Genomic DNA, 20,977 nt, shown 5'->3' on the forward strand with positions numbered 1-20,977 from the left:
TCAAAACCAGCCTGAGCAAGAGCAAGACCCCGTCTCTACTATAAATAGAAAGAAATTAATTGGCCAACTAATATATATAGAAAAAATTAGCCGGGCATTGTGGCACATGCCTGTAGTCCCAGCCACTTGGGAGGCTGAGGCAGGAGGATCACTTGAGCCCAGGAGTTTGAGGTTGCTCTGTGAGGTAGGCTGACGCCACAGCACTCACTCTAGCCTGGGAAACAAAGTGAGACTCTGTCTCAAAAAGAAAAAAAAAAAAAAGAGGTTTAAACAATACCAAAGAAAACCCTTATTTATTTACCTGTGTAGTTACCACTTCCAGTGCTCTTAGTTTCTTTGTGTAAATCCATATTTCCATCTGCTATTATTTTCTTTCTGCCTAAAGGCCTTCCTCTAACATTTCTCACTGTGCGAGTATTGGAATGTGGTAACAAATTCTTTCAGCATTGTGTGTCTGAAAACGTTTTATAATATTCCTCCCTTATCCTCAGGGGATACATCCAAGACCCACAGTGGAACCCTATTGACGTCAATCAGCAGAATGCTTAATACACATTCAAATGGTTTATTTTCAGAAGCAACCAGACTATGTACTCATATCTACACTGCTGAGTCCTAGGCCAATTATTTCTGTATAAAAAGATTGACCAACATCTTGTTAGGAAATGTTTACAGCAAGATGATGGTTAAATGAGATAATTAGGTTAAACATTTTTTTCTCTTCATAAGCGACCATAAGAAGAGTATTACTGGTCGAATATACTACTTTGAGAGGATATCCATTCCTATGCCCTTTCATAATTTAGTTATAAGTATATCATGTTCATAGTTGATAGTTTATGTTTTTCTCAGCAGAGTGAAAAATGGTTTTCAGTTCAGTGCCAGCAGTCATCCAAGGAAGGGGAAAAAAAAGTTTGTTCAAATAGTTAATGCTTTCCCGTGTGCCCTGCCCTCTTGGCAAGTAGATTTCTGAGGACAGCTTTTGACTTCTGCCCTTCACAGATCTAGATTCTAGAAGTACAGGACAATCCTGTTTATTATGAAACTAGACAACCAGAAAGCTCAAATAATTAGTAGGTTTTCCCACGGATGTTCTACTTCTGCCAGAAGCAAATAAATAATTAGAAGACAAGTTGATAGCCTGGGGACAGCATGACACCATCTCTACAAAAAATTAGAAAATTAGCTGGGCATGGTGGCTTGTGCCTGTAGTCCCAGCTACTAGGGAGGCTGAGACAGGGGATTTCTTGAGCCCAGGAGTTGGAGGCTGTGTTGAGTTATGATGATGCTACTGCACCCTAGCTGGGACAACAGAGTCAAATGCTGTCTCAAAAAAAATGTTGATAACATGGATCTTTATTTCTTTCCTCCCTTCTTTTTTGTCACATGTGAGTTGGGCAAATGATAAATAGAGATTTATCTGATGTACCACATCTTCTACAATATGAGTGGTATGATATGATTGAAATTAATTGCAAATTATAGATGTGCTTTCACAATATTCATTCATATTCCACCCCCCCCTCTTTCCCCCATCCCTCTCTTTCTCTTATCCCTTACCAGATTGGCTGTGTTGAGTAATTTCTTTGCTCTAGCCCTACTCACTTAACTTTTTCTTTCTTTTTTTTTTTGAGACAGAGTCTGGCTCTGTTGCCCAGGCTAGAGTGCCGTGGCGTCAGCCTAGCTCACAGCAACCTCAAACTCCTGGCTCAAGAAATCCTTCTGCCTCAGCCTCTGGAGTAGCTGGGACTATAGGCATGTGCCAACATGCCTGGCTAATTTTATTTATATATATATATATATATATACATATATACATATATATATTTTTAGTTGTCCAGCTAATTTCTTTCTATCTTTAGTAGAGATGGGGTCTCGCTCTTGCTCAGGCTAGTCTTGAACTCCTGACCTTGAGTGATCCTCCAGCCTTGCCTCCCAGAGTGTTAGGATTACAGGCATGAGCCACCATGCCCGGCCTAACTTTCTCTTTCTTAAGCAGGCCATGTTTTTTCTTTACATGTGTTCATCTCTCTTTTTAAAGCATTCTTTTCTCTTGTTTTCCCTTACTAGCTCTTCTTTATTCATAGGGTCTCAGTTTAGATCTCCATTCATCTGGGAATCATTCCTTGATTTTCCAAGCCATGCTAAATATTCCTCCTTTGTGCTCTTGGAATACTTCTGCTTATGCCTGTGGTGTAATAGCATTATCACACTATATTGTAAATGCCTATGTCAGCTTAAAGAAAGACACTAGAGAAAATTATCTCTAAATATGTTGGGTTTACTCAGGAATAGAAATAAGAATTATAATCCAGAATGCATGAAATTGTAAACCACCAGTGCATTCAGTGAGGGAAGGGTAAGGGGAGCTTATATTAATATTAGCAAAAAAAGAGATTTACATAAACAGAATTCATTAGAAACAGAATTCATTGGTTCCAGAGGTTCAAAACCAGAGTTGTCAGTTCATTGTTGGAGATGCCATTATTGAGCAGGTGTTCTCTGAGACCATCTGATCTGACTTACTGCAGTCCTAAAGAATGTCTAGTGATAAACCCTATTAAAGCAGGAGATGATTGAAGGATGTGAAAAGATTTTTAGAAAGTCCTTGGAAACAGTTCTTCTTAGACCTGTAAGCATGAGCCTTCTTTCATTTAGGCCTTCCTGGCCCTGTTAATTCTGGGTCTGACAAAAGTGATTTCATACTAGTATCTGTAACACCTATTTTTTTTTTTTTTAGACAGAGTCTCGCTTTGTTGCCCAGGCTAGAGTGAGTGCCGTGGTGTCAGCCTAGCTCACAGCAACCTCAAACTCCTGGGCTCAAGCAATCCTTCTGCCTCAGCCTCCCGAGTAGCTGGGACTACGGGCATGCGCCACCATGCCTGGCTAATTTTTTCTATATATATGTTAGCTGGCCAATTAATTTCTTTCTATTTATAGTAGAGATGGGGTCTCGCTCTTGCTCAGGCTGGTTTCGAACTCCTGACCTCAAGCAATCCGCCCACCTCGGCCTCCCAGAGTGCTATGATTACAGGCGTGAGCCACCACGCCTGGCCCACACCTATCTTTTATCCCAGACTATCAGCTTCTTTGTGATCCTTGTGCAGTATATAGCACATAGTAGGCATTCAGTAAATATTTGTTGGATGGATAGGTAAAGGAATATTCAGTTGGTACCTTGCATTTTTGTTTATTATTTTATTTTTAGGGATAGAGTCTGTGTCACCCTGGCTAGAGTGCAGTGGTGTGATCATAGCTCACTGAAGCCTCAAACTCCTGGGTGCAAGTGATCCTCCCACCTCAGCCTCCCAGGTAGCTAGGACTACAGGCATATACCACTATACCTGGATAATTTTAAAATTAAAAAAAAATTCACTATGTTGCCCAGTCTGGTCTCAAAACTCCTAGCCTCAAGCAATCCTCCTGCCTTAGCCTCCCAACGCACTGGGGTTACAGGTGTGAGCCTGGCCTGGTACCTTGCATTTTTTACTGGGATTCGTAAGCATTTTCCTATATTGTAAAAGCTATAAACATCATTTTATTTTTATTTTTATTTTTTTACTTAAAAAAGTAAAATTTATTTCTCTTTTAATATTTTTATTTCTTTTTTCTTTTTACTCTGACATGATTCAGGATATAAACATCATTTTAAATGGGAACATAGTACTTTGTCATATGGTGTGTAATAAGAAATATATGTATTTTTGGTCTTTGTCTCCATTTCTGACACAGAGCTCCTAAATCCCTTGTCATTTTCTGAGTGAAAAGATAATAGAGTAATATAATTTTGTTATATTTGTTATCTTCTGTTAATATTTGTTTCATACAAAGTTCCTAAAACCCTTTTAATTTCCTAAGTGATGGGGAGTATCTATTGTTAGTCATAACAAGCCTTTTGATCATGTGGGAGGTTATGCTAATGAGGGAATCAGGGAGGGTCCCTTAATTAGCCTAAGGATGGTGCTGGTCACCAGGAAGACCAAGTGATTAGAGGGTGAGAGAATTAGGACTTTCAGCCTCACCTCACAGCCTCCAGAAAAGAGTGGGCTTATACTGGAGATCAAGCAATATAAAAACTCTCTGACAATGAGTTTTGGTTAGCTGCTTGGTTGTTGAATGCATCTACATGCTGGTGAAACCACCTTTACAAATGGATAAAGGGCGCAAGGCAAGAACTGTGGTAAGGGCCTAGCTAAAAATAATTAGCCACCGTCCCCCTGTTTGCTTCTCTATAATTGCCACTCTGGAGCCACACAGCTGGTGGTCATAAAGAGTCTTGGCTTTCTCCATAGATAACATATCCTTTTTGAAACCTAGGGGTAGTTTCTGAGATATCTTCCAGGTCCTGCTTTCCAGTGGAAAGGCTGACCCACCCAGACCAGTGGTCCAGACCAAGGAACTGACTCAACTGGTCTTGTGACCCCCACCTAAGAACCTGGTCAGCAAAGAATACAATTTCTACAACTCAATTGCCTATGCCAAACTGTCTTTAAAAACCCTGTCTCCCAAATTCTCAGGGAGGCGGATTTGAGAAATTCCTCCCGTTTAGTACTATGTGGAAATAAAAACTATTTCTGTATAGTAAACCCTGCTGTCTTGGTGTATTGGCTTCCTCTTGGGCAGTGGGCAAATGAACCTGGTTGGGCAGCAACACTCGGAGGGTAGTGCATGCACCCCTTCTCCTTGGGGACAGTAGCTCCTGTGTGTGGGACCCTTCTGGATTTCACTCTAAATACCTCTTTATCTGAATCCTTTATAATAAGCAAGCGAACGGTAAGTCTTTTCCTGAGTTCCGTGAGCCATTCTAGCAAATTAATTGAACCCTTGAGAGAGGGGATTGTGGGAACCCCTGGTTTGTAACCAGTCAGTCAAAAGCACAGGTGACCAGGACTTGGGATTGGCATCTGAAGTGAGAGCAGTCTTGTGGTACTGTGCTCTTAATGCATGGGACCTGACATTATGTCCAGATAGATAGTGTCATAATTGAATTGAATTATAGGACATGCAGTTGATGTTCAGCAAATAATTGGCTTGCTGTGTGGGGAACACATCGCCCCCCAAATCTGGTCGCAGAAGTGTAGTGTGTGTTGAGAAGAATGTAGAGAGAAAAAAGAGTTTGCTTTTCCTTTATGGATAGCTCGTAATTTGTCTAACCACACCCGACTTATTTCAGTTTTAGATTATCTAGTTTTTCACTGCTAAAACAGTGTGACGAGCAGATAGCTTTGTGTGTAAAACTTTGCCTATGTTTGATTATTTCCATAGAATGGTTTTCAAGATATTTTAAAGACTTTTAGTGCATTGCTTTCCAAAAAGGTTGTGCTGGTTTAAACTTTCACTGGTACTGTATGAAGGTGGCTGTTGCCATAGTCTCTCCGGCATTGATTATTCCCATTTTTAAACATCCTTACCAATTTGATTGGTTTAAAATGGTATCTGCTTGATTTGATCAATGGTGAAGTTGTTTTCTCAAATAGTTGTAAAACAAGTCTATTTACTCTTTTGTGAAGGTAACTGGTAGTATTTCCTCACCCATGTATATCCAAGTACAGTTTGAATACTTTTTGTCTTACATATTCAATTAGGCTTTTTGTTTTTTGGTTTTTTTTTGAGACAGAGTCTCGCTTTGTTGCCCAGGCTAGAGTGAGTGCCGTGGCATCAGCCTAGCTCACAGCAACCTCAAACTCCTGGGCTCAAGCAATCTTCCTGCCTCAGCCTCCCAAGTAGCTGGGACTACAGGCATGTGCCACCATGCCCGGCTAATTTGTTCTATATATGTATTAGTTGACCAATTAATTTCTTTCTATTTATAGTAGAGACGGGGGTCTCGCTCTTGCTCAGGCTGGTTTCGAACTCCTGACCTTGAGCAATCCGACCGCCTCGGCCTCCCAGAGTGCTAGGATTACAGGCGTGAGCCACTGCGCCAGGCTCAATTAGGCTTTTTGCAAAGCACATTTCTAGTAAAACTGATTGCCCCAAAGTTTGGATATAATAGAATCATTTCAGTTTGACCTTCCTCATTGATTTTCAAAATGTTTACAATTCAAAAAATCATTACAAGGTGTGGAGCTACCTATTCTAAAAGTGTTTGAGATATATATTCTTTGAAAAAATAGACAGTGCTTAGAAATGAAAAATAGCAGTTAAATATCTTAGGGAGGTTGAAGTTAATATATGAAATTATCACAGGAATCAGAAGTGGTAGTTGGGGGTGTGGGTGGAAGGATAGGCACTGTAAGTAGTGGGCGTGCAGAACTGTGTCCCAGGAAGGTAAAACCAGTCTATCCAGATAGAACATTCTTTTTTTTTTTTGAAACAGAGTCTCACTGTGTTGCCTGGGCTAGAGTGCCTTGGCATCAGCCTACCTCACAGCAACCTCAAACTCCTGGGCTGGAGCAAGCAATCCTCCTACCTCAGCCTCCCAGAGTGCTAGGATTACAGGCATGAGCCACCCACCAGGCCCAGATAGAACATTCTTAACTGTGCTATCCTTCAATAGCTAGTCTGGTAGAGAGATAAACAAATGCAAATCTGGAGATGTGTAATCCCAGCTCTGGAATTATCCTACTTTGTGACCATTTACAGATTATTTGACCTTTCTGTTTCTTAGTGTTTATATCATTAGGTTCCTTTCAGCTCCAGAAGTCTTTGATTTTATTATCCAGGGGACAGAATGTTATTCTTGTGAATCCAGAGCTTTTCTTATTGGGAACTACTTGGGGAAAATAATAGGAAACATTCCCCATATCCCAAAATTTTTGAGGGAAAGTGAACTCCCAAATCCTTGTTTATTTTCTTTAGATACAAAAAAAAAAAAAAAAAAAAAGCCATTTTTCCCAGGCCAGAGAATTGTATATGCAGTGTTTTCTCTTTCAAAATGCCAGAGAACAGCAGGTTGAGTTAGTTTAAAGAGCATAGGGAATTTCCTAAGCCTGGATATCTCTCTTAATACAGAGATTACTTAGGGAGAGAATAGCTGCAAAAGCCTTCAGTGCTGTAAGAGAAATTATTTAGGCAAACATGGTCTCAGCTTAATCCAGTGCTTTATTTATTTTTTTTTTTATTCTTTTCCAAGAAACTCCTGGAATTGAAATCCAGTGCTTTAATTAAAAGTATGATTAAGCATAAACCCTTTCTGGCTTGAGAAAGGTGGTTGAGGCTGCTTTCTAAACCGGCCTACTCTTGACTCTCTGTGTTCGATTTGTTAGGTCTGGCCCAGTGTGCTGAACTCTGCTGGCAGCTGAGAGGGGAAGCCGGAATGAGGCAAGTTCCTGGTGCAAAGGTGGCTCTGCAGCATAATTTAGGCCTTGGAGGAGCTGCGGTTGTAACGATCTACAAGATGGGTTTTCCCGAAGCTGCCAGGTAAGTGGCATTCTGAGTTATGTCTGTCAAATTAATCTTTCTGACTTTTCACAGTTGATGTTTTGCATGCAAGTGATTCTGATTTTATTATCTTAGTATTCAAAGAAAGGTATCTCATTACATTGTTTTAATAACATGGCTTTAAAACTGGCCATTAGCTTTTAAATTTAACTATCTTCAGGAAAATTTTGATAAAAAGGAGGCAGCTTATTCAAATGAGAGTGCTGAACTAGAAGCCTAAGCTGGCTGGGGACTGGTCTCAGTTCTTCCAACCTGAATAATTTAGGTGAGTCACTTTTTGATTTCTTTTACATGCAATTTGCTTTCTCCTCATAGCCTCCCGGGTTCTGAGGTGGTTTAGAGAAAGTCATCAAATGTACTGATTGGATCTTTGCAAATTTATGTTTCTGAATCTAGCTGAGCCCACATTGCTGCTAGAATTCTTTTTGTCTCTTGTTGACTTTCTCTGCTTCAAATGTCTGTGCTCCTCAAAGTTTCCAGGTACTCTCTTTCCCATGCCATCTCGGGATCCCTTACTTTCCTTGCTCATCTGTCACAGAAGTGCACCTCTTTCCCAGAGGAAGAAAGTCCCCCTTCCTTTCCAAGGCCCGGCTTTCCTCTTTGCATGCTTTTGTTTCCAACCACTTTGTGTAACTCTGCTTCAAGTATTATATATACTCTCTTTTGAACATTTCTATATTTCTCATTCCATTGACTCCTTGCCCTCAGTTAGCAAACATGTTCAGGTCTTCGATATTTTTTTTTTTTTTTTTTGTTTATAGCATTTTTCTGTCAGAAAGGTCTTCGATATTGTAAAGACCTGTTTTTCTCTTTGCCTTAATTATTCTCTTTCATGATGAGCCTTTTATATTGAGCCATCTTTTTTTTCTAAGCTGAAACACCTCACAGTCTAACTTCTTACCTCACCATTTCTTACCTTACCAAGTAAGGCCACCAGCTCTATTTCCCCTCCTTACTCTATTTAACCCTGCTGTAGATTTTAACATTAATTGACTCCTTTTTTTCTTTCAAAATTCTTGGAAATTATTTAATCATTTATTCATACTTTATTTTCCACAAAAGATATGCTTATTGGATCTGTTATGTTCTTACCTTTTACAAGCTCTTGAGTTTCTTCCACCCTTCTTTCTCTGCCCAGAATATCACTTCTGCTGTAAAAATTGTGTCTTTGTTTTAAAGCCCATCCCAAGTACCATCTCTCTTTGAATATCCACAGCACTTTGTACCTTTTGGGATACTATCCAGTTTTTGTTTGGTTGCAGTGTATCTAGCTTCTTTTTATTCCCTTTATTATGGGAAATCCTTGAGGCCTACGACTGTAACTTCTCCTGTTCTTAGAATCTGTCTTATAGTGAGTAAATGTTTATTAAGTTGGAATGAAAGGTGTTGAATCTTGTTTCCTCCTAAATTAGATTCATTGCTTTTGGAGTGACCTCTGAAATTCCATCCAGTTCATATTTGGAGTTGAAAATCCTTAGTAAAAAGCCAAACTATAGGCTGGGTGTGGTGACTTATGCCTGTAATCCTAGCACTCTCGGAGGCTGAGGTGGGAGGATCGCTCAAGGTCAGTAGTTTGAGACCAGCCTGAGCAAGAGGGAGACCCGTCTCTACTATAAATAGAAAGAAATTAATTGGCCAACTAAAAATATATGTAGAAAAAGTTAGCCAAGCATGGTGGCACATGGCTGTAGTCCCAGCTACTCAGGAGGCTGAGGCAGGAGAATCGCTTGAGCCCAGGAGTTTGAGGTTGCTGTGAGCAAGGCTGACACCATGGCACTCTAGCCCGGGCAACAGAATGAGACTCTATCTCAAAAAAAAAAAAAAAGCCAAACTATAAAGAACTACCATAGACATCATATTAGTGTAACTGCCAAATTTCCTCAGAGTAGAAAGTTATGAGTTTTGGGTAATAGAGTCTGTTTTATAGGTAGAATCCCCATAGTTCTTTTATTTTCAGGTGACTAAATAATTGGGAGAAAGAACAGTTCACATTAACCAGAGTTGATATTTCTGGGAAGGCAGAAGCATGAAAACAATTCAGAAGTTATATTAATGACTAATAAGAAATTGGCTTGAAATATTGCAGATATTATTGGTTTAGTGATAGAACTTAACTCTGATGGTGCAAATATAGTCTTAAAATGTGGTTGTGGTTTGGTTTTAAACAAAGTAATTTTAAGCTACCCATTGTACATAATCTGATTTTCTTAATTACTCATTTAGCTCACTTTGGAGCAACTGCTACATGTTAGGTCTGCCCCTACTCACAATTATGGTTCCTCCAAGTGTGCAGGGAAGACAGACATACTTTTTTCAAAATGCTGTTGAAGCTCAGAGGAAGAAATAATTATGAAGAAAGTGAATTTGAACTGGGATGACCAGGATTGCCCAGCAGAAGGGTAGGGGAAGGGCCTTGTTGGTATGTTCATAGGTATAGAGATTTTAAAATACAGGAAGGTTTGGTGAGAGGTTGTGCTGTGTGGGTAGAGGGTAGATTATTTTGTGGGTGCTTGGGTAGAGGGACAGAGTCAGTACTATGTAGGTGACAGTAACAATAGATTATGCTTCAAGACACTTCAAATACTATGCTCATGTCAACAACAACAAAAAAGCCAAAACTGTAAAACAATTTTAAAAAGATTTACTCTGAGCCAAATTTGAGGACCATGACCCAGAGCCACGCCCAAGAAGCCGTGAGCAAGTGGACTCGCTGTGGCTGTGTTACAGTTTAGTTTTATACATTTCAGGGAGACAGGGGTTACAGGTAAAGTCATAAATCAGTACATGGGAGGCATACATTGGGTCGGCCCAAAAAGGTGGACCATCTTGAAGCAGGGGCTTACAGGTTATAGGTGGGTTTAAAGATTCTCTGGCTTGTAATTGGTTAAAGATGAGAAGCTTTGTCTAAAGGCTTAGAATGTTTTAACATTGGAGCTGTTATCAGAGATAAGCCACCAGACATATATTTGTTATGTAAATTGAGGACCTGAAGTTTGTCTTGCATACACTTATGCCTGTTAATGGGTTACAAAGATGTCTCCAAGAAGGGAGAGGGGCATGATGAGGCATGTCTGACCTCCCTCCTCCTGGCAGACAATCTAGTTTTAGGATATTCCTTGGCCATGAGGGGATCCATTCAGTCCATCGGTAGGGGGGTGAGCCTTAAAATTTTATTTTAGATCACACTCAGGAGTTTGGAACTTGTCCTGTAGAATATGAATTTTGGCAAAAGATCATGTGATTATGTCATACATTAGGTAGATCAGTCTATAAGCATTACTTTGAGTTGCATCATTGAGAGACCAGAGGCTAAGAATGCTTAGGAGGTTGTTATAGTACTATGAAGGAGAAATGTTTAGCTCCGTAATAGGGGCTATGAAGATGAAGAAGAGAGGTCCTATTTAAGAGCTGTGACCAATTGCATTTGAATTACAGATTAACTTTTCTATAATTTAGACCAGTTTTGAACATGAATATTAACTTTGTGTTATAACATCCTATTCATTTTATTGATATATATTTTTTTGAGACAGAGTCTCACTTTGCTGTCCAGGCTAGAGTGAGTACCATGGCGTCAGCCTAGCTCACAGCAACCTCAATCTCCTGGGCTCAAGCGATCCTCCTGCCTCAGCCTCCCGAGTAGCTGGGACTACAGGCATGCACCACTATGCCTGGCTAATTTTTTCTATATATTTTAGTTGGCCAATTAATTTCTTTCTATTTTTAGTAGAGACGGGGTCTCGCTCATGTTCAGGCTGGTTTCGAACTCCTAACCTTGAGCAATCCGCCCGCCTCGGCCTCCCAGAGAGCTAGGATTACAGGCGTGAGTCACCTCGCCCGGCCATATTCATTTTATATAAGTGGGGAGCTTTTATGATACAGACTGAGAATAGGTTTGCATTCTGTACTCTTGTTAAATGAAATGTATTTTTAAAACCCAACTTTATTTTTCTTTTTTTATTAAAGTATAGTTTACATACAGTAAAATTCACCCTTTTTGTTATATTTCCACAAGTTTTGACAGATATGTACAGTCATATAACTACACCATAATCAAGATATAAAATAGTTCCATCACCCCTCACAATTCCTTATGTACCTCTGTAGTCAACCTATTCCCCTCTAGCCCTTGGCAACCACTGATCTGTTTTCTTCTCCAGTAGTTTTCCCTTTAGCAGAATGTCATGTGAATGGAATTAAAAAGCCTCTGAGTCTGGCTTCTTTAATTTAGCATAATGCGTTTTAGGTTCATCCACTTATTGTGTATATCTGTGATTTGTTCCATTTTATTGCTCAGTAGCATTCCATTGTACAGATGTACCAGTTTGTTTACCCATTCCTTAGTTGAGGCATATTTGGATTGTTCCAATTTTTTAAGATGGGAAATTAAGTTAGCTTGAAAGTTTAACCTAATGGGTGCTATTTGAAGATCCTAGGTGATATAAGAAGTTAAAAGTTAGAAGTAAAAATTGTTTCTTTTGGAGGATTTCAGGTTGCTAAAGAAAAAAAAGGAAGTAAAAATTGTTTCTTTTTTTTTTTTTTTTGAGGCAGAGTCTCACTCTGTTGCCCAGGCTACAGTGCCGTGGTGTCAGCCTCACTCACAGCAACCTCAAACTCCTGGGCTTAAGTGATCCTACTGCCTCAGCCTCCCGGGTAGCTGGGACTATAGGCATGCGCCACCATGCCTGGCTAATTTTTTCTATATATTTTTAGTTGGGCAATTAATTTGTTTCTATTTTTAGTAGAGACGGAGTCTTGCTCTTCCTCAGGCTGTTTTCGAACTCCTGCCCTGGAGTGATCTTCCCGCCTCGGCCCCCCAGAGTGTTAGGATTATAGGTGTGAGCCACTGCACCTGGCTAAAATTGTTCTATGTAATGATTACAACTGTATGCATGCCAATCAAAAAGGACTAGAGGAAGCAATGTGGAAAAATGAATATAGGAAAATTATTGGAGTAGTGGCATTGTAAGTGATTAATCTTTTCATTCTCTGAATTTCTGTCTCAGTCCCTTTATTTTGATATAATTTCAATCGTGCAGGAAAAAAATTACGGGAATAATACAAAGAACTCCCATATACCTAGATTTACTAATTGTTGACACTTTGTCCCATTTGCTTTACCATTTTTCCTCTACATATGTTTATATCTATATTCATATTGTTCTTAACTATTTGAGAGAAAGACGGAGATATTATGCTTCTTTATCCCTAAATATTTCTGTGTGCGTTTGTAAAAACAAGGGCATTATCTTACTTTATCACGGTTGTTATCAAAATCAGAAAATTTAGCACTGATACAATACTGTTACCTAGTCCAAAGAACATAGTCACAGTTCAATAATTATTCCAATAATATCTTTATAAAATATACTGTGAGGTGTATTTTTTTTCCCTGCACAGGAAAGGTTCCAGAATGCATTTAGCTGTCATGTCCCTTTAATTTCCTTTATTCTGAAATAATTCCTTGGTCTTTTTTTATAATTTTCTAGTTTTATAATTCCTTTTGCATTTATTAACTGGCATTCTGCTCTAAGGAAGAGCTTTCTCTTCTCATTTTAAAATTGATTCATATATGTTTATACAAACATATGTATGAACTCAAGAATTCTTATTTAATAGGTTATAATCCATTAGAATCAATTATTTTGATGCTCAGAATGCCTGATTGGATAATGGGAACCCCTTCAAGTTGATTCATGTGTCCCCATGATTCTTTTTAGTATTTCCTTACTTTCTGGCTCAAGAAGATCCCTTCCCTTCTCCTCCCCTCCCCTCCCCTCCCCTCGCTTCCCTTCCCTCCCCTCCCCTCCCCTCCCCTCGCTTCCCTTCCCTTCCCTTCCCTTCCCTTCCCTTCCCTTCCCTTCCCTTCCCTTCCCTTCCCTTCCCTTCCCTTCCCTTCCCTTCCCTTCCCTTCCCTTCCCTTCCCTTCCCTTCCCTTCCCTTCCCTTCCCTTCCCATCTCCTCCCCTCCCCCTTCCCTTCCCTCCCCTCCTCTCCCTTCCAATTTAGGGATTGGAAAACTAACAAAAAAATACTTGCTACACATTGTAGTTGCTCAGTAAACTATTGGCTTTTGATTTCCCAGTGCATTTCCTTTCTTCTTTTCCTATTTCTTTAGTCATGTCACTAGTAGAAAATGGTTTTATTTATTAGATTATAAATATCTAATTTATATCTATAAATATCTAATTTATAATCTATAAAGGGAAGGGATTTATATCTATATTTATATCTATATAGGAAAGGAAGGGGAAGGGAGGGGAGGGGAGGGAAGGGAAGAAGAAGGAGAAGGGAAGGGAAGGGAGGGGAGGGGAAAGGAGGGGAAGGGATCTTCTTGAGCCAGAAAGCGAGGAACTACTAAAAAGAATCATGGGGACACATGAATCAACTTGAAGGGGTTCCCATTAGCCAAATCAGGCATTCTGAGCATCAAAATATTCCAAACAGCTAGGTGTTTGGAAAAAATGAACTTGAATTTTTAGTAAAGAATGGGGAACATATCCAACTCTTTGAAGCTCACAGCATGGGAAAACAGGATCCGATCATACCTCCCATCAGACCCCTGTGAGGTTTCTTTTTTGTCTTCCAACTCTCAGCTCTTTGGGCTGTATTTCTGTCCATGATGGGACACATGCCTGCTCTCAGGTCAAGGGAGTTGTTGATTTGAGTGAACTTTACTCTCTATTACTTACGTGCACTGCATAACCATCTCTAATCAGAACAAAATGATTACTGAAGGGATGAAGGTTTTTGTAGGATTTTGTATTCTTCCCAAACACTAAGAATAATAGTAACCATTATAAAAATTATTATTATTATTTTGAGCCAGTCTGCTCTGTTGCCTGGGCTAGAGTACAGTGGTGTCATCATAGCTCACTGCAACCTCAAGCCCCTGGGCCGAAGTGATCCTCATGCTTCAGCCTCCCGAGTAGCTGGAACTGTATACAGACATACCACTATGCCCAGCTAACTTGTGTATTTTTTTTTTTTTTTTTTTTAGACAGAGTCTCACTCTGTTGCCCTGGTTAGAGTGCCATGGCATCAGCCTAGCTCATAGCAACCTCAAACTCCTGGGCTCAAGCAATCCTTCTGCCTCAGCCTCCCAAGTAGCTGGGACTATAGGCATGTGCCACCATGCCTGGCTAATTTTTTCTATATATTTTTAGTTGGCCAATTATTTTGTTTCTATTTTTAGTAGAGACGGGGTCTCACTCAGGCTCAGGCTGGTTTCAAATTCTTGACTTCGAGCAATCCCCCAGACGAGGCCTCCCAGAGTGCTAGGATTACAGGCGTGAGCTACCGCACTAAGCCTAACTTGTGTATTTTTTTTGTAGAGACAGGGTGTCACCGTGTTGCTAAAGCTGGTCTCAAACTCCTGGCCACAAGCAATCCTTGCACCTAGGCCTCCCAAAGTGCTAGGATTGTAGGCCTGGCCTTAAAAAATTATTTTAAATAACTTTATTGAGACATAATTCACATGCCATACAATTCACCCATTTTAAGTGTACATTCAGTGGTTTTTAGTATGTCACAACAGAGTTATGCAGTCATTACTGCAATTAATTTTAGAATATTTTCATAGCCCCAAAAGACTATGTACCCATTGGTAGTCTTACAGTCTTTGCAGTCTCTGGCAACCACTAATCTACTTTCTGTCTCTATGGATTTGCCTATTCTGGATATTTTATAAAAATGAAATCATACAATATGTGGTCTTTCATAACTGGCTTCTTTCATTGAGCATAGTGTCTTTGAGGCTTATCCATGTTGTCACATATTCCATGAAGGACATATCAGTATTTCATTCCTTTTTTAAGTTTTCAAAATTTAAAAGTATTTATTTATTTATTTATTTTTAGAGACAGTGTCTTCCTGTGTCACTTAGGCTGGAGAACATTGGCAATGATCATAGCTCACTGCAGCCTTGAACTCCTGGGTTCAAGCAATCCCCTAGCCTCAGCCTGCTAAGTAGCTGGGACTACAGTTGCATTCCATCATGCCTGACTAATTTTTTTTCATATTTTTAGAGATGGGGTCTCATTATGTTGTATAGGCTGGTCTCAAAGTCCTGGCTTCAAGTGGTTTTCCTGCCTTAGTCTCCTGAGTTGTTGGGATTACGGTCTTGAGCCACCAAACCTGGCCTTCATTCCTTTTTATGGCTGAATAATATTTCATTGCATAAGGGTTCCAATTTCTCCACATCCTGTCATCACTTGTTATTATCTTTTTTTTTTTTTTTTTTTTGAGACAGAGTCTCACTTTGTTGCCCAGGCTAGAGTGAGTGCCATGGTGTCAGCCTAGCTCACAGCAACCTCAAACTCCTGGGCTCAGGTGATCCTCCTGCCTCAGCCTCCCAAGTAGCTGGGACTACAGGCATGTGCCACCATGCCTGGCCAATTTTTTCTATATATTTTAGTTGGCCAATTAATTTCTTTCTATTTTTAGTAGAGATGGGGGTCACGCCCTTGCTCAGGCTGGTTTCGAACTCCTGACGTCAAGCAATCCGCCCACCTTGGCCTCCCAGATAGCTAGGATTATAGGCCTGTTATTGTCTTTTTGATTTTAGCCATCCTAGTGGGTATGAAGTGGTATCCCATTGTGATTTTGATTTGCATTTCTCTAGTGGATAATGATACTGAGCATCTTTTCGTATGCTTATTGGCCGTATATATATATATCTTCTTTGAAGAGATGCCTATTCAAATCCTTTGGCCATTTAGGGTTGTTTATCTTTTAGTTAATATTATTCCATTGTTATAAGAGTTCTTTAACAGCCTCTTTTTGAGGGCCTAGTATGTGCCAGGACCACACTAGGTGCTTCACATACACTTCTTTGTATTAATATAATCCTCATAAAAACCCTGCATAGTAAGTATTATATCTTGTTTGTAGATTGGGAGATTGATCACCAGAGTTAAAACAATTTATCTAAAGAGGATCTCAAGTGGTAGGAATCAAGGTTCTAACCACCATCTGAGTTCAAAGCTCCTGTTTGGTTGACTACTCTGAATACCCAGTCTTTGACATTGTTGGAGCAAAACCTATTTTAGGCCTATAATAAAAATTTTCAGGAATCCAGAGAATTCATATACCAAGTAGGATATTCTACTGGTCAATCTTCAAGGTCCCTTTCAACATTTTCCATATCAGATTTATTCCAGGAAATCATACATACAAACCAAAAAAATTTTTTTTAAGGCAAGCACAAAAGTGAGGTTTATTGAGGAGAGAAAGCTGGGATTTTAGGGCAAGAGCAAGGCATAGGTTTACAGAACGTGATACATATGCCACAGATAATGACAGGACTCACTGTCACAGCAAAGGAAAGGGGGGTGGGGAGCCAAATAATCTCTTTCTGAGTTTAAATTGGCATATTCAGTTTTCTTAGAGCAAGGTACATGTCACAAATTATAAGGAATAAGGGGTTTACAGAAAATATTGATTAAACTTTTTACCTATTAACTTCTTTACTGATCTGGATGGAAAGTTGGTTAATCAGTTGCATTTTGAGCTTTTCAAAACAAGCAAGATAAGGCAATATCCGTGACCTTTCAGAACATGTTAAAAAGTGGCAAATTTGGAGAAAGGCACAATGATGATTAAAAGCTGAAAAGGTAGACCATTTGTGAAATGTTTGGCTTGTGGAGGAGAACTAGATATGTGTACTTGATTTTAGGATACTTATTTAGATTTTTTTTTTTTTTTGAGATGGGGTCTGGCTATGTTGCCCAGGCTGGTTTTAAACTTCTGCCCTCAGTGATCCTCCCATCTCATCCTCCCAAGTAGCTGGGATTATAGACATGAGCTGGTGCACTTATTCATATTTATGATTAAAAAGATGGCATATCATATATAATTCTGTTTTGAATGGAACAGGAAAGAATTAGGATTTAGGCAAGGGAGAACTCAATGCAATTTCAGTTCCATTCAGTCACTGTTTATTAAATGCCTCTTGTGTGCTGGAAACTGGCAATACAAAAAACAATTTTTTTGTTTTAAAGATGTGATATCTTATCTTGAGGAGCTGAAATTTTGTAGGGTTTCACAGAAAAGGGGTTTCCTGGGCTGGGTTGTGAAGAGGGAAATGGAGTTTGCCAAAATGAAGGTATTCCAGGTATGTGGACAAGCTGCGGGGAAGGCATGACAGCACGAGGTAGCATTGTGTGCTCTGAGGACTGCTGTAATCAGCACAGTTGCAGCTTAGGGCCCTTCCCTTTTTCATAATATTTATATGATTCCTCTAGTAGGCTCACTTTTTTTTTTTTTTTTTTGGGAGACAGAGTCTCACTCTTGTTGTCCCGGCTAGAGTGCGTGGCATCAGCCTAGCTCACAGCAACCTCAAACTCCTGGGCTCAAGCAATCCTACTGCCTCAGCCTCCCGAGTAGCTAGGACCACAGGCATGTGCCACCATGCCCAGCTAATTTTTTCTATATATTTTTAGTTGGCCAATTAATTTCTTACTATTTTTTTAGTAGAGATGGGGTCTTGCTCTTGCTCAGGCTGGTCTCGAACTCCTGAGCTCAAACGATCCTCCCATCTCGGCCTCCCAGAGTGTTAGGATTATAGGTGTGAGCCACTGCGGGCAGCCTACTAGGCTCACTTTTCAGCTTCTCAAGACTTTCCACACCACCCTTTCACCCTCACTCTTTACTGATTACTTCTCACTCTTTACTGATTACTTTGCCTTATACTTTGTTGAGAATATAGAAGCCATTAAATCCAAACTTCCATGCAAGACCTATAGACCCACTAGAATTGCACCCATCTGATCCTCTTTCTTTCCTCGAGTCACAGGCTACTAGATCCCATCTTCTGTCACCTCTTCAAGATGTCTCTCCTTCCATCTCCTTCCCCTGGTCCATTACCAATATCAGGCATACATGCTCTGATACATGGTTAAAACAAAACCATGCCTTTCTTAAAATTCTAACATGTTCAGCAACATGGATTAACCTGGAAGACATTATGCTAAGTGATAACAAAAAGGCAAATACTGTATGATTCCACTTATACGAGGTATCTGTAGTAGTCAAAACTGTAGTAGAATGGTAGAAAAGTAGAATGGTGGTTGCCAGGGCTTGGGGGAAGGGAGAACGGGGAGTTATTGTTTAATGAGTACAGAGTTTCAGTTTTGCAAGATGAAAAGACTTATAGAGATGGATTTGGTGATGATAGCACAACATTGTGAATGTATTTAATGCCACTGAACTGTACGTTTAAAAATGGTTAGGGTGGTAAATTTTATGCTATGTATATTTTACCACAATAAAATTTGGGAAAGAAAAGAAATGTTAACAGGAGTCTTATATGCCCACATCCAGAATGAAATTCTACATTTCTTTAAGAGATTAGTCAAAATAAAGATGTCATTTTTATCCCACTCCTCCCAAAACACAAACCTTCTTTGATACTATACTTCTCTCCAGAGACCACTTCATTTCACTGTTCCCCTAAAACTAATGTCTCTAAAAAACCATGTTATCTCTATTCTTTTTTTTTTTTTTTTTTTTTTTTTTTGAGGCAGAGTCTCGCTTTGTTGCCCAGGCTACAGTGAGTGCGGTGGTGTCAGCCTATCTCACAGCAACCTCAAACTCCTGGGGTCAAGCAATCCTGCTGCCTCAGCCTCCCAAGTAGCTGGGACTACAAACATGTGCTACCATGCCCAGCTAATTTTTTTCTATACATATTAGTTGGCCAGTTAATTTGTTTCTATTTATAGTAGAGACAGGGTCTCGCTCTTGCTCAGGCTGGTTTTGAACTCCTGACCTCCGCCCCTCTCGGCCTCCCAGAGTGCTAGGATTACAGGCCTGAGCCACCGTGCCTGGCCTATCTCTATTCTTTAATCCACTATAATCAGACCTCCAGCCTTCACCATTTAAAACTGCTTTTGCCAGGGTCATCTGTACTTTCCATAGGCCAGGTCCAGTGGGTACTTGACCTTTGGATAGCATTTGGCTTAGTTTTCTCCTCCCTCCTGCAATCTCTCTGCCCTCCTGGCTTGTGACACCATGCTCTTCAGGTTTTCCTCTTGTATCACTGGCTGCTGCTTTCCCTTCTTCTGTCTCTGACCTCTGAATAATGGGGTTCTAAAGGGCATTGTCCTAGGCACTCTTCTTTCTCTATAATTCCCTTTTGATCCATTCCCATGGATTTAAATGCTTTCATTATGCTGATGATACTGCATCTCCAGCCTAGACCTCTCTGCTAAGTTCAGGATTCTCATATTCAACTGCCACCTTGTCTCACAGACATATCATACTTAATGTGCCTAAAACAGAACTTTGATCCCCTCTACTCCCACTGCATTGTTTCCTTGTCTCAGTCAATTGCACTACCATGATCCAGTGGCTCAAGGCCAAACGCCTGGATAATCCTTGCCCCTTCCCCCTATGACTCCCACCCCTCCAGCAGCAAGGCCTGTGGATTCTTTTTCTATGTTGAATCTATTTCCTTCTCTCTATCTCCGCTGGCAAGCTGCCTCCCAGTCCAGGCTACTGTCCCCTCCTATTTGGACTTCTACAACAGGGGTTCTGCCCCCCCTTCATTCTGCACACTGCTGTAAGAATAATCGCAAATCAAACTATTTCACTTCCCTTTTATTTCTGTGGCTTCCCCAATTCCCTACTTTGGCTGGCCTGCATGATCTGATCGCTGCCTAGTTCTCCAGTTTCATTGTAGTGACTGTGGTCTTGTTTTACATTCTTTTAACATGCTAGACTCTTTTCTGTTCATACCTAAAACTCGAAGCCCTGGAGCCATAACAGTCATGGCTATCGTGTTTTATTGTGGCCTAGGTACTCTGCCAGGTGCACCTTCTACACAGGATTCCATTTGACTCCACAAAGCCATTGGCACCCTCCATCTTCTTCCCTACCTCCCCACTGGGCACTGGGATGAAGGAACTTGCTCAGAATCATTGCCAGTGAGTAAGTGGAAGAGGCCCTTGGCATTCCAGCCGAGGACTTCATGGCTGTGAGGCTGTGCTCCTTCCGCCACATCAGGCTATTTATCTTAGTTGTTGCCAGTTGCCAGATGGTTGTTAAATTCATGTCTTGCATTGCAGGAAAAAAATAAATCTTGAATTCAACCTCTGCTTATTTCCCACTCCCATTTAACCTATTCTAATTCCTATCATCTCTGTGTTGAACTTTTGCAGTAGCCTCTTTTTTTTTTTTTTTTTTGAGACAGAGTCTCACTTTGTTGCCCAGGCTAGAGTGAGTGCCATGGCGTCAGCCTAGCTCACAGCAACCTCAAACTCCTGGGCTCAAGCAATCCTTCTGCCTCAGCCTCCCAAGTAGCTGGGACTACAGGCATGCGCCACCATGCCCGGCTAATTTTTTCTATATATATATTAGTTGGCCAATTAATTTGTTTCTATTTTATAGTAGAGACGGGGCCTCGCTCTTGCTCAGGGTGGTTTCGAACTCCTGACCTTGAGCAATCCGCCCGCCTCGGCCTCCCAGAGTGCTAGGATTACAGGCGTGAGCCACCGTGCCCGGCCTGCAGTAGCCTCTTAATTGACCTTCCCTGCCTCTCACTTGCCCCCTTACAGTCCATTTTCCAGCTGGCAGCCAGATTGGTTGCTTGAAACATG

At 40.4% G+C, this 20,977-nt stretch overlaps 1 protein-coding gene across 3 annotated transcripts in view; it reads left to right on the plus strand.

The window, feature by feature from the left end:
- Positions 1-20,977, plus strand: part of SCP2 (sterol carrier protein 2) — a 133,142-nt gene that overhangs the window by 87,292 nt on the left and 24,873 nt on the right. For all 3 annotated transcript variants that reach the window (XM_075998446.1, XM_075998452.1, XM_012776277.3), the window contains exon 12: positions 7,209-7,362. In XM_075998446.1, the coding sequence (XP_075854561.1) occupies positions 7,209-7,362 (154 nt within the window). The remainder of the gene's footprint in view (positions 1-7,208; positions 7,363-20,977) is intronic.

Source organism: Microcebus murinus, chromosome 2 (genome assembly GCF_040939455.1).
Source record: "Microcebus murinus isolate Inina chromosome 2, M.murinus_Inina_mat1.0, whole genome shotgun sequence".
NCBI lineage: Eukaryota > Metazoa > Chordata > Mammalia > Primates > Cheirogaleidae > Microcebus > Microcebus murinus.